General features: G+C 39.9%; 1 protein-coding gene across 2 annotated transcripts in view; it reads left to right on the forward strand.

Moving 5' to 3' along the window:
• The window catches only part of ccdc135 (coiled-coil domain containing 135), a 104,106-nt gene extending 91,676 nt beyond the window's left edge, over positions 1-12,430 (forward strand). For both annotated transcript variants that reach the window (XM_063073973.1, XM_063074061.1), the window contains 3 exons: positions 5,784-5,978; positions 9,173-9,312; positions 12,262-12,430. In XM_063073973.1, coding sequence (XP_062930043.1) covers positions 5,784-5,978; positions 9,173-9,312; positions 12,262-12,352 — 426 coding nt within the window. In that variant the 3' untranslated portion in view covers positions 12,353-12,430. The remainder of the gene's footprint in view (positions 1-5,783; positions 5,979-9,172; positions 9,313-12,261) is intronic.
• The last annotated feature ends 426 nt before the right edge of the window (positions 12,431-12,856 follow it).

Raw genomic sequence — 12,856 nt, forward strand, 5'->3', positions numbered from 1 at the left:
ATGCTGCCTGATCCACTCAGGTCCTCCAGCAGTTTGTTTTTTTTTTGCTGAATGATTATATTAACAAGGAATAAGGAAAATAAACTGATGAGGTGATCCCAGACAAAAATGCAGCCAGTCCAAATCTTTGTAGAGCATCAGTTGAGAAGGCAAACAAGTAGCAAAGCAATGTTACTAAATCAGTACAGTTTAAGTCTAAAACCTACCAGCATGATAGGCTTTGATTTGAACACTGTGTTCTGTTTACACAACTGGGGCTTGTAGAAACATCCAGGATTGGGCAATGTAGCTAAGGGACACAAGATTTTGAAAAGAGATGATTCAAACTTGAAGAATGGTGTTTAGCATTTTTATACATGGCTTATTAGACTAAATCCAAAAAGACATTAGTAGACTATGTGTAAGTGTGGAATTAATCTTCATGTTAATAAATTGATGGAATACTCTAACTGCAGAAGTAAGGAGCTCACCTATGTATTGAGGAATAAATAAACTAATTGGACTGAGAAGCAAGGGAATCTTACTGGCAAACATCTTCTGCACCTTCTGTGGGTGTAGTGGACAGCGAGGAAGCCTAATAGAGCTTGCAACAAGATCTGGATCAGCTGGTAAAATGGGCTGAGAAATGGCAGATGGGAAAATGGCTTTGTCTCTACTGAATAGCAAAAAAGTGCATGAAAAATAAAGTATTTTGGAGGATTATGTTAGCAACTGAGATGGGAAGATCTTCTTAGAGTACAAATGATATGTCCAAGCTGCTATCTTTGATTCAAGAACATGTAGTTATTGTGAATTTGATCTCTTAATATAGAGTTTGCACACTCTTTACTGAATGAAGTTCCCATGGGATATACAGTTTCCTCCTATGTAACAAAGACTTATCTGCTAGTAAGTTAATTGGCCAATGCAAACTGTATCTGGTGTCAGTGGGTGGTAGGATCTAGGGGAGTTAATGAGCACGTGTGCAAAAGTAAATTACAGGAGGTAAGTGGGAAAATGGGACTGCTGTGGGGCTGCCATGGACTCCTTTGTCTGAATAACCACTTTCTACATAGTAAGGAAATGTAAAAAATAAATAAGAAATCTAACATCCTCATTTTAGGAAGCTTACAGAAGATGATATCCATCATTTATGTGCAGTATTAGACTAAATTAAAAAATAGCTTGGGTAAATGTACAATGAAAAACTTTGTTTTGCTTGCTACCCATGCAGATCATGTTATCAAATCAATGCATTGAGGGAGTACAAGGAAAAAGTAATTACAGAATACAGAATTACAGACAAAGTGCAGTGCAGACAATAAGGAGCAAGATTACAGTGAGGTAGGTTTTGAGAGCATCTTACTGTACAAGTGATCCATTCAATAGCAGGATAAAAGCTATTCTTGAGCCTGGTTAGGTTTTGTATCTTCTTCCATTGGAAGGGGTGAGAGGAGAGAACATTTGTGATAGGAAGGAGTCTTTGATTATGCTGGCTACTTAACCAAGGCAAGGACTGGCTACTTAACCAAGGCAAGGACTGGCTACTTAACCAAGGCAGCAAGGACTGTAGGCAGAGTCCATAGAAGGGTAGCTGGTTTCCATGATGTGCTGAGCTGTGATCACAACTCTCTGCATCACACCTTGGTATAGAAACTGCTCTGCCCAACACTGCATCAGCCTAGTCCATCAGGCACACCAGCCTTCCCTTCATTGACATCATCCACACTGCCTTGGGGAAGCATCTAACATCATCAAGATCCCCTCTCACCAAGGTCACTTTCTCTTCTTCCCTCTCCCAACAAGCCTCTCAAATGCTGAGGATGAATTTTTATCTCCCAATCTACCTTGTTGTGGACCTTGTACTCGATTTGTTTACTTGCACTGCACTTTACCTGTAACTGCATCAGGTTTTTATGTGGTGCATTCTAACAAAGTTTTTCATTGCATTTGGAATATGTGACAATAATAAAACAATCCAATTGCCCTGGTGGTCATGAAGCTTTGTATGCTCTGTTTATAGTAATGATTCTGTGACTGCTGAGCATTTTAGAATGCTCTCAATACACTCTTAACAAATCCATTTGCTGTAGTGACAGTTAATTATGTTTGCCTTGTTTGGGCTCCATCTGGTTGCTCTAGTGATGGTCAGGCATGAGATGCTTTGATTAGTGTAATAGTCCAGCCATGCTATTTGCATTTGTGATATTTCAATTTATGTGATGGATACGTTGAACAAAGGCACTTCAGTGTAGGATACCCTGATCAGAAACACATACTTATCTTGTTCAGTGGCAATTGAGGATAAAATGGATTAAGGTAAGAATCACTGTTGTGTAACGGTGACTGCCAGTCCCCCTTTCAAAGCCTTGGAAAACTCAGAAGAAACATGATGAGGTGATGGGTAAAAGATGTTGCATGGCAAACAGTTAGGAATGTTGTATGAGCTTCTACACAATGTCATACTTTAGCAGAGCTATTGTGATCAAGGCTGCAAAATAGTTCCTTGGGGTTCATGTTCCTATGGTTACAGATAGAAATTCCTGCTAGAAATGCTGTGGAAAATGGTTCTAAACAGAGGGTTCTTTCCCTTTAATCACACTCTTAGGTACAGTGGTTTTAATGGACAGAGAGGTTCTGCCATCAACCTAAGTACAATAGATTTGAGTGTCCAGAATCCATGTTTTATTAATTATTTAATATTCTACTAACTCTTGCAATGGGAGAGCGTGTGTAAAATCTGACTTACGAGTTTCAATTTGGTCTCGAGGCGCAACTATCATAGGGTTGTTTAGGATTATGCCTGCATTGATAATTAAATAGTCTGCTTTGCCCCAGAATGTGTTGAACTTCTTAAGAGTTGTTAGAATCGGAATCAGGTTTATTATCCTCGGCATGTGTTGTGAAATTTGTTAACTTAGCTGCAGCAATTCATAATATAGGAGGGGAAATAAATAATTTACAGTATATGTATGTTGAATAGATTAAGAATCATACAAAACAGAAATACTGTAATATATATTTTTAAAAAGTGAGGTAGTGTTCACGGGTTCTGCCGTTGACCTATTGTGGTGATAGGCAAATTGCAGTGGGTCCAGGTCCTTGCTGAGGCAGGAGTTCAGTCTAGTCGTGACCAACCTCTCAAAGCGTTTCATCACTGTACTTGTGAGTGCTACTGGACAATAGTCATTAAGGCAGCTCACATTATTCTCCATAGGCACTGGTATAATTGTTGTCTCTTTGAAGCAAGTGGGAAGCAAGTTGAAGCAAGAGGTTTAAAATTTCCTTGAATATTCCCACCAGTTGGTTGCCACAAGTTTTGAGAGCCTCACCAGGTACTCCATTGGGACCTTCGGCCTTGCGAGGGTTCACTCTCTTTAAAGATAGCATAACATCGGCCTCTGAAACAGAGATCTTCACAGCTGTAGTTATATTCTCTATTTCAAAGCAGACATAGAAGGTGTTGAGTTCATCTGGTAGTGAAGCATCGGTGCCATTCATGCTATTGGGTTTTGCCTTGTAGGAAGTAATGTCTTGCAAACCCTGCCAGAGTTGTTGTACATCTGATGTCACCTCCAACCACGTTCAAAATTGTCTCTTCGCTCTTGAAATAGCCCTCCGCAAGTCATACCTGGTTTTCTGGTACAGACCTGGGTCGCCAGACTTGAATGCCATAAATCTAGCCTTCAGCAGATGTCATACCTCCTGGTTCATCCATGGCTTTTGGTTTAGGAATTTACATTTAGTCTTTGTAGGCACACACTCATCCGCACAGGTTTTAATAAAGTCGGTAACAACTGCAGCATACTCATCCAGGTTCGAAGATGAATCCCTGAATATGGCCCAGACCACTGATTCAAAGCAGTCCTGTAGGCACTCCTGTGCTTCCCTTGTCCAAACCTCCTTGGTCCTCACCACTGTACTGCAGTCCTCAGTTTCTGACTACACTCAGGGAGTAGAAGTACAGCCAGGTGATCAGGCTTCCCGAAGTGGGGGCGTGGAGTAGCATGGTAGCCGTTCTTGATGGTGTGTAGCAATGGTTCAGTGCGTTGTATCCTCTGGTATTATAATTGATCTGTTGATGGTAATTGCTTCGTGATTTTTTTCAGACTGGCCTGGTTAAAATCCCCCAAAACGTTGGTGAAGGCATTAGGGTATGTTTCATGCATGTTGATCCTATTGCTCAGATCATCTAAAGCCTGATTGACATTGGCCTGAGGTGGAGTGCATACTGCTACCAAAAAGATCATGGAAATCTCCCATGGTAGGCAAAATGGACGGCACTTAACTATGAGATATTCCAGGTCTGGTGAGCAGAACTGGGACAGCATTGATGTATTTGTACACCAGGAGGAGTTGATCATGAGGCATACTCCTCCACCTTTGGTTTTGAGAGACTCTATAGATCTATCCTGACAGTGTATAGCACAGCATGTTCAGGCAAGTGGATATTATTCTATCACAGAGTGGATGTTCCCCTGGATTATGAGTTATCATTACCTCAGAATATGGAAAAAGCCATTTTTTATGACTGGGATGAGAAATTTATTTAATCTGTAGATTTTAGAATCCTTAGCCTGCTGACTTCTTTCAAAATGTAGATCAATGAGATATTTTGCTAGAAAATTGTACTGAGTTTGATCAGCCATGATCTTGGTGAATGGTGGAGCAGATACAAAGGGGTGCATGGTCAACTCCTGCTCCTATATTTTATATTCTTATATCTTGATTTTCACTAACCCCACATTAATGTATTTGTTTTTTCCTGTGAACATTGATTTTTTTTGGATATGGCACAAGAATATTTTAGGCCTGTATGTTATCAGACATTACAGTATTGGAATATGTTCTACATTCCAGCCTGACCTTGCCCTCATTCCACCATGAGTCTTTGAATTGTGATGAAGTTCTACTTTGTCAATGCAGTGAGCTTAATTGTGCTACTTTTTTCATTGTTCTGGTTGAATCCTGCTGACAGTGTGCCAGGTCTGAATGTCACACTCTTCATAATATTGTGCAGTGCTTTTTCTTTAACTACTTGACTTCTATGGAAGATTGTAATGAGTGAGATACTTGAATCCTTTGGTGCCTGTTTACTTGTTCATTCACAGAGTAGCAAGTCCAACTATTTGCCTCATGAGCTGCTGATCAATTGAAACATTCTGAAATTCCTGGAAACCACACCCTCCTGATAGAATAAAATCTACCAATAGATTAATTCAAAAAAAGTACTACAAAATCAGTTGTACTTTATCTTTCACACAACTGGACGAGATTCAAACAAAAAATAAGCTATCCCGTCAACTTTAGCTACCAAATTCTCTCCGACTTTTATTTACTGTCTTTTGGACAGTGCTTTTGGGGATTTAACTTTCTAGTTCTGGTAAGCTTCATATTTGTCCACCTACATGCATTCTATCTCTTTACAGCCTTCCTACAGTCTAACGTGCCATGTGTCTTTGTTATGGCTAATCAGTGTTCTCCTTTACTGGAACATCCTTGCTTCATGTCATCTTTCCCTTCTTTTGCCTATTCACGCTGACTTTCTGAATCATCTATTCTTTCTTTTACTGTATTGACCTTATTAAAGTAATATCTTCTTCACCTTCTCAGTTGCAGTTGAGAAAAAAGTTGGTATTACAGAAAAAACACTGATGTTGATCATTATTCCATGAAATTTAGCTGTAATACAAATGGAGTGGGTTCAAAAATGAATTGTCTTCCTACATCAGCTGCCCAGTTAAATATAACCCCCTGTTGTTTCCAAACGATGCCAGCCATTTATTACTATCTTTGTTTCTCAGATGCTTAGGGAGGAGGAGCAGCGGTCACGGCAGGCTGAGGAAGAGGTGGATTACCTCGCACCATTCCTTGCTCGTTTGGGACAGCCCAGAAAAATCACCAGGAAGCTAGCCATCAAGCTCCGCAATGACTGTCTAGCAGACATGAAGCAGAGGCTGATTGATAAAGCTAACATCATTCAAAATCGGTTTGAGAAGGTGCTGAATTTTCTTAGCATTATTCATAGAATCATAGTTAAACAGCAAGGAAATAGGGCTTTTGGCCCAACTGATCCATGCTGACTAACCTGTCTACCGGAGCCTTCCGTCCTCCCTTATCCAGGAATCTGGCTAAATGTCTTTTAAACATTGTAATTGTACCCACCTCTGCAGTTCATTTAACATTCCCACCTCCATCTGCGTGAGAACGCTGCCCCCAGATCCCCTTTAAATCTTTCCCTCTCACCTTAAACTTACGCCCTCTCATTTTAGATTTTCCACCCTGGGAAAAAGATTCAGTGTATCTATGTCCCTGATGATGTTATAAAACTCTATAGCTTTTCACCCTTCAGCCTTTTATGCTCGAGAAAGAAAAGCCCCAACCTATCCAACCTCTACTTATAACTCATATCTTCCAGACCTGGTAATCTCATCGTGAATCTTTTATGCATCTTTTCTAGCTTAATGACATTCTTTCCACACTCAAGTGCTGGGCTGAAAGGGTGTGTGTGTGTGTGTATGTGTGTGTGTGTGTGTGAGAGAACATCTATGTGCATTCACAGCTCTGTGTGTTGTTGGTTAACACTTGTGCAAGGTCTGGGTTTCATTTGTCTTGTCAGTGGATCAAGGCCTCACTCTGTTAACTCTCCATGATAGCTGATGTGCAACAACTACCCTGCATTAAATAATATCGTACACATGTAACTTCAATGCTACCTCTTCCTTAAGAAGAAGACGGTCTGAAAGGTGGCTGCAATTCTAGCTACGATGAACAGGAAGCCCAAGATGCTTTTCTGTCTTTTTCAATCTTTTTATTAAGTTTCAAATTAATAAACATAACTATAATAATAATGATACAAAGAGATCAGGATTACATTAATAACGGTTAACATGTACAAGCACAGATTCCAAGTAACAAATGTAGTTTAGCCTCCCAATCTCTTACTAACTAAGCATGAAAAAGATATTTTATAAACAGAAAAAAAAACCCTAAACTAAAAAAAAACAAAGATTGGCCTGCCATATTTCCTTGGCTAAAATTATTATTTGAAGTTAACTCCGCTCCTCTATACATGAACAAAAAATTACTACAAAGGATTCAGAAATGGTCAACTTACATCATATGAAAATATTGAATAAATGGCCTCCAAGTCTCTTCTAATTTAACTGAAGAATCCATAGTACCGCTCCTAATTTTTTCCAAGTTTAAACATGCTATTGTTTGGGAAAACCATTGAAATGTAGTGGGGGGACTGGAATCCCCAAGATGCTATCGAAGCCTCAGAGAATTGAAACAAGATGTAATGTGACATTCAGCAGCTTTCTGAAAAGTACAATTGATGAAGAGAAAGTTAGCTACCTCCTTCTATGGCAGGAGAGAAAATGATGCACCTCTCCAGAAGTCAGAGAATAGGTAGGAAATTGAGGATGCACCTAAAAGAGAAATCAAATCACCAGAATTGCTGAGGCAGGTTCCAAAGCCTGAGGCAATAGTCTATTCGTGATTTTATTACGAAGCTTTGAACCATAGCCAATAAATGCAAATTCAAGATCAGCAGGCTTAGTCATTTGCAGCTCAGCATACACGCTCACACAGAAAACATTGATTAGGAGTGCATAGGTCACTACAACCCAGGTTATACGTAGGTACAGTCAGATCACAGGAAAGCACGAGTAAACAGATAAAGATACTGACTGCTCAGCAGTCAAACCTCCAGGTCAGGTCTGGGAAAGGAAATAGTGCTGACACAGTAAGAGAACAGAAACAAAAGTATAGAAATCAGACTGAAGGCTGTACGAGTTCTCAGAGAAAAGAATGCTCTACTCGTAGACCAAATTCTGGATGATAATATTCAGTTCCACTGTTGGGAGAAGATGTGCGAATGAAAAGTGAAAACATACAGAGGAAAAGCCAAGGAAGAATGAATCAATAGCAAAAAAATCAAATCAACCACACCATATAAGAAATGGCTTCTGTCTAGGTAGCCTCCAACCTCACGGCATGTACACTGATTTCTGCAACTTGGTATTTTCCCCCTTCCCTTTCCCTCTCTGCCCAAAACCTTGACTATTTATTCATTTCCATGGATGCTGCCTGATCTGCTGAGTTCCTCCAGCATTTTGTTTGTGATATTCCATGGCCACAGTCCAAAGACATACTAGCTAGTTGGTTAATTGGTCATTGTGAATTGTCCTGTGATTAGGCTAGGATTAAATTGGGGGATTGCTGGGTGGCACAGTTCAAAAGAACAGAAGGGACTATTCCGTACTTAACTCAATTAAAAAAAAGTCAAAGTTTGAGAACATTCCAGATATTACAACTAAACATTTACGTGGGGTAATCTGATGTGGCAGTTCCTGTTGAAATAAAATCCACACCACCATCTGGAGAAGATAAAAGTGCAGAGGCAAACCCACAACTCAACTGGATATGTGCCAATTAACATGTAAGCAAACAGGTTCTACTGAAAGAACTTCCCAGAAAAGATGCATATCTCGAGAATGCTGTCTCAAAACAAGGAATTTGAATGGTTGGGAATGCAAGAAGCTATAGAGTACTGGACTTTTCTCAATATATCATGGGCACAGAACCCCATTCCCATTGGTAGTATCCACAGAAGGTGAAGCCTCAAAAGTCAATATCTGTCATCAAAATTTCCACCTACCAGGCCAAGCCATCTTCTCGCAGGAGGTACAGAAGCCTGATGTCCCACAGCACCAGTTTCAGGAACAGCTACTTTCCTTCACCCATTTGGTTCTTGAAACAACCAGCAAAATCCTAATCACATCTGCAGTTTAGTAATGCTACGACCATTCTGATCACTTTGCACTAAAATATATTTTTTTGTCCCAATAGTGTGTTTTTCTTCTTGTGGATAATTTATGTTTATATTTTTCTTGTGACTGCTGCTTCTCTGATGTTATGAGCTTGTGATGGTGCTGCAAGTAAGTTTTCTTTTGCATCTGTGCATACATGTACTTGTGCATACAACAATAAACTTGACTTAGCTACTTCTGTGGAATTGAAGCTTATGCTTTGAATCAATGGCACAGAACTTTGGCTAAGAATTAAATTCAATGAATATCTTTTAGTTTCAATAGGCAAGTAACAAAGCAGTCCAACTAGAACTGGCTTCCTCAGTAATGGTGTGCCACTATTAGCTGCTTCGCGCCCTCATGTTCTTTTTTTCTAGGAGGCCTTAGAGCTCCAGAATAAACAGCAATGGTACCAGCAGAACCAGATGTCTATGACCAAGGAAGATGAACAGGCTTATTTGTCCTACTGCTCTGAGGCCATGTTTCGAATCCACATCCTTGAAATGCGCCTCAACAAGTAAGAATCCTCATTTCACTATTAATGCTCTATCATTGAACAACACTGAAAAGCCAAACCAAAAAAACTACAGATTCCAGAAATATGAAATTAAAGCAGAAAATGTTGGTGATGGTCAGCACCTGGAGGAGAAAGAACATCAACTTTTCAGGTTGATGATCTTTCATCACTCCGGTCTCCAGGCAAGTTGGAGTCATTTATCTGAAATGTTGCGCCTCTTTCTCCCTCTATGGATACTGCGAACATTTTCTGATTTTACTGAATCAGAGCGTTCATTGTTACTGATCCCTATCAGTGTTTAGTCTCCATGCAAGATTATAATATCATCTTTGGTGCTTCCTCTCCTCTTACAATGCTGATTTGCTGGTAGAGTTGTGCTGATACCTTTGGCTATTAGGAATCTCTACCTACCAATGTGGTGCAATACCCAGGAACTAAGTGAGAGAGCAATACAGCACAGAAGCAGGCCCAACTCATCCATGTCAACCAAGTGCCCATCCAAGCTCATCCCATTTGACCCATTAAGCCCGTATCCCTCTAATTCTTTCTTATCCATGTACCTGTCCAAATGACCTTGAAATGTTGTTAGTGTACCTGACTGAACTATTCTGGTAGCTCATTCCATAAACATACAATCCTCTACATCTGTCCCTGGCTTTGCAGGAAATCTGCCTGTAGTCTTTGTGGCCGAGTATTGGGAAGATGTTGAAATGCTACAACACTGCCTCAACTGCTGCTGTTTTCCTGGAGCTTCTGACTAGGAGCGGGCTGCATTCCATCAACTGCGCTGTGCAGGGTGAACTTGTGATTTACATGACACTAGAAGCCACCAGAGAACCATTGATAAGTTGGTTATCACTCCTTTCTGCAGGCAATTTAAGCAGTTTTAAATCTTACCAACATAATTAAAAGCCAGTGCTATATGAGTCTCATCACACATGAAAATTTCATTATTTAGATACCCTACAAATATTAAAGTAATGATTTTATAATTTAACAATCATGTCTTTCAGTCAATCAAATACTGACTTGATTTAGATGATTTATCCAACAGGTCTGAGTACCAATATTGTGAGGAAAATATTCCAAACAAAATGGCTCATTTTCAATCACAGATTTTGCCTAATCTACATTTCCCTACCATGTATATTCTGAGTGGATATATCCATTCCTCTCCAGTGTCCCAGAATTTAACATTCCCATACACTTGTGCTTTGAAATCCTGTTTGTTAAATCATCCTTGACATGTAAAGATAAAATTGCTTGGTTTATATGAAGGAACCTGATTCAGGTTCCATGCTGGATCAGTGCTAACAGATATGCTAGTGTCTGATGATGCTTTAATACTTTAATTTGGAGGCGATTCAATTTTACATGAAGTCACTGTATAATGTTTTGTGATGATATAAACATTGGGACAGTGATTACCACTGGAAGGGATATTCACTGAGCATCAAACACAGACAAGTGTGATCTAACCAAGATGAACAATGACTTGTATTGAGCAACATACTCTGAATATGGCCTAATATTTACAGAGCCACATTATTGGGTGGCTTCTGTACCTAAAGTGGCCACTGAGTGTATGTTCATGGTCCTCCGCTGCTGTAGCCCATCCACTTCTAGGTTCAACATGTTGCACGTTCAGAGATGCACTTCTACACACCACTGTTGTAATGGATGATATTTGAGTTACCGTCACCTTGAACCAATCTGGACATTCTGTTCTGACCTCTGTCATTAATAAGATGTTTTCACCCACAGAACTGCCACTCACTGGATTTTTCTTTTGTTTCTCGCACCATTCTCTTATAAACTTGAGAAACTGTTGTTCATGAAAATCCCAAGAGATCAGCAGATTCTGAGATACTCAAACCATCCCAACTGGCACCAATAATCATTCCATGGTCAAAGTCACTTAGATCACATTTCTTCCCCATTCTGATATTTGGTCTGAACAACAACTGAACCTCTTGACCGTGTCTGGATGCTTTTATGCATTGAGTTGCTGCCACATGATTGGCTGATTAGATACCTGCATTAATGAGCAGGTGTATCTAATAAAGTGGCCATTGAGTGTACATCGAGAATGGAATTGTGCCCAGACACCCAAATGATCTAGCAAGGTTTATAAAGGCCCCTCTAGCCTATTGTGCACCAAGATCACAGCTGACTGAGTTATTGCTCTTAATTCTGTTTTATTGTCCAGACCCCATAACCTTTGATATCATATTCAAAGATTCTTTCTCAGCTCTGAATGTTCTTAGTGTCTGTGCATCTTCAGCTCTGTGGAGATTTCCAAAGACTCCAAGCACTGAAAAAATAAATACACTTCATCTCAGTCTCAAAGGGCCAATCTCTTATATTGTTGTGACACTTTCATTTCCCACATCTCCATAAGGTTGTCAAATTAGTGTCAATTAGTGCAGTAGAACTACAAGAATTCCCCACGCTTGGGGCTCTGGCAAATCTTCCGGGACCCTTTTAATTAGGTTCTTTATGATGTCAAAGAGTTTTGCAATGAATTTGCCATTGAACTTGGTACGTCTTTGGGGTGGGGGTAGTTGTGAGGTCCAGCAAGACTTGAAGTGGAGGCAGTGGGTGAGAGTGTGGGACTGCCGATTCTCAGGGAAACATAACCCGGTGAGAGAGATGCAGAGCCATTGGTAATTTAAGTTGTAGGATCGCAGATTATTGATGTGCTATAGGTTTGACAGTTTCTGGAAACTGCACCAACATTTCTCAAATTTATTTTGTATTTCACCCTGACACCTACAGTATGAGAGAAAACTTCTCACATCAATTTGCTCAGGATTTGAATCTGTATCTCATTGTTGCTGCCACAAGGCTTCTCTACTGCCTGTGATTGAAGACATAAACACATATTGTGATGGGTTGGTTTCATTCCGTCTACAAATACGTACTGAGGTTAATGCTGTTTGCTTGCAGGCACAAAGAGGCAGCACCAAACAAATACCTGGACCTGGATGACAAGATTCGTAAAGACCCACGGTTGGCCAAGAAATTAAGTGGTTGCTGAATATGTTAACTGCCCATTACAGTGCAAATAATGTCTGGGGAAGATGATCTGACGTCCAGGAATCTTGAATGAAATGTAACAAGCACGTATTCAAAATAAAAAAGAAAAACATTGTCAGAAAGATTTTATTTGAATAATTTTAATTAATGAGTTAACAATTTAATGGAAAATGCTGGAAACACTCAGGTCAGATGGCATCTGGAGAAAGAGAAATATTTACAAGGTCCTTTATCAGAGTTGGAAAGAGAGAAGCTATAGCTATAAATTGCAGGGTGGGGTGTGTGTGTTGGGGGGGGACAGAGAGGGGGAGAGAGAAAGAAAGAAAGAAAAAGAAGGGACAGGGTGATACCAATACTGCCAAAGGATAAATTGTGGAGCTGATCAATGGATTACTGGGGATGGTGGGGGGAGGGGGAGATAAAGAATGAAGAAAGGTCATGAAATAGTGGCAAAGAGAAAGTGAGAATGCAAACAAACACAATATTCATAAAATACTGTGCCATA

The sequence above is a fragment of the Mobula hypostoma genome, chromosome 1, assembly GCF_963921235.1.
Source record: "Mobula hypostoma chromosome 1, sMobHyp1.1, whole genome shotgun sequence".
Taxonomy (NCBI): Eukaryota; Metazoa; Chordata; class Chondrichthyes; order Myliobatiformes; family Myliobatidae; genus Mobula; species Mobula hypostoma.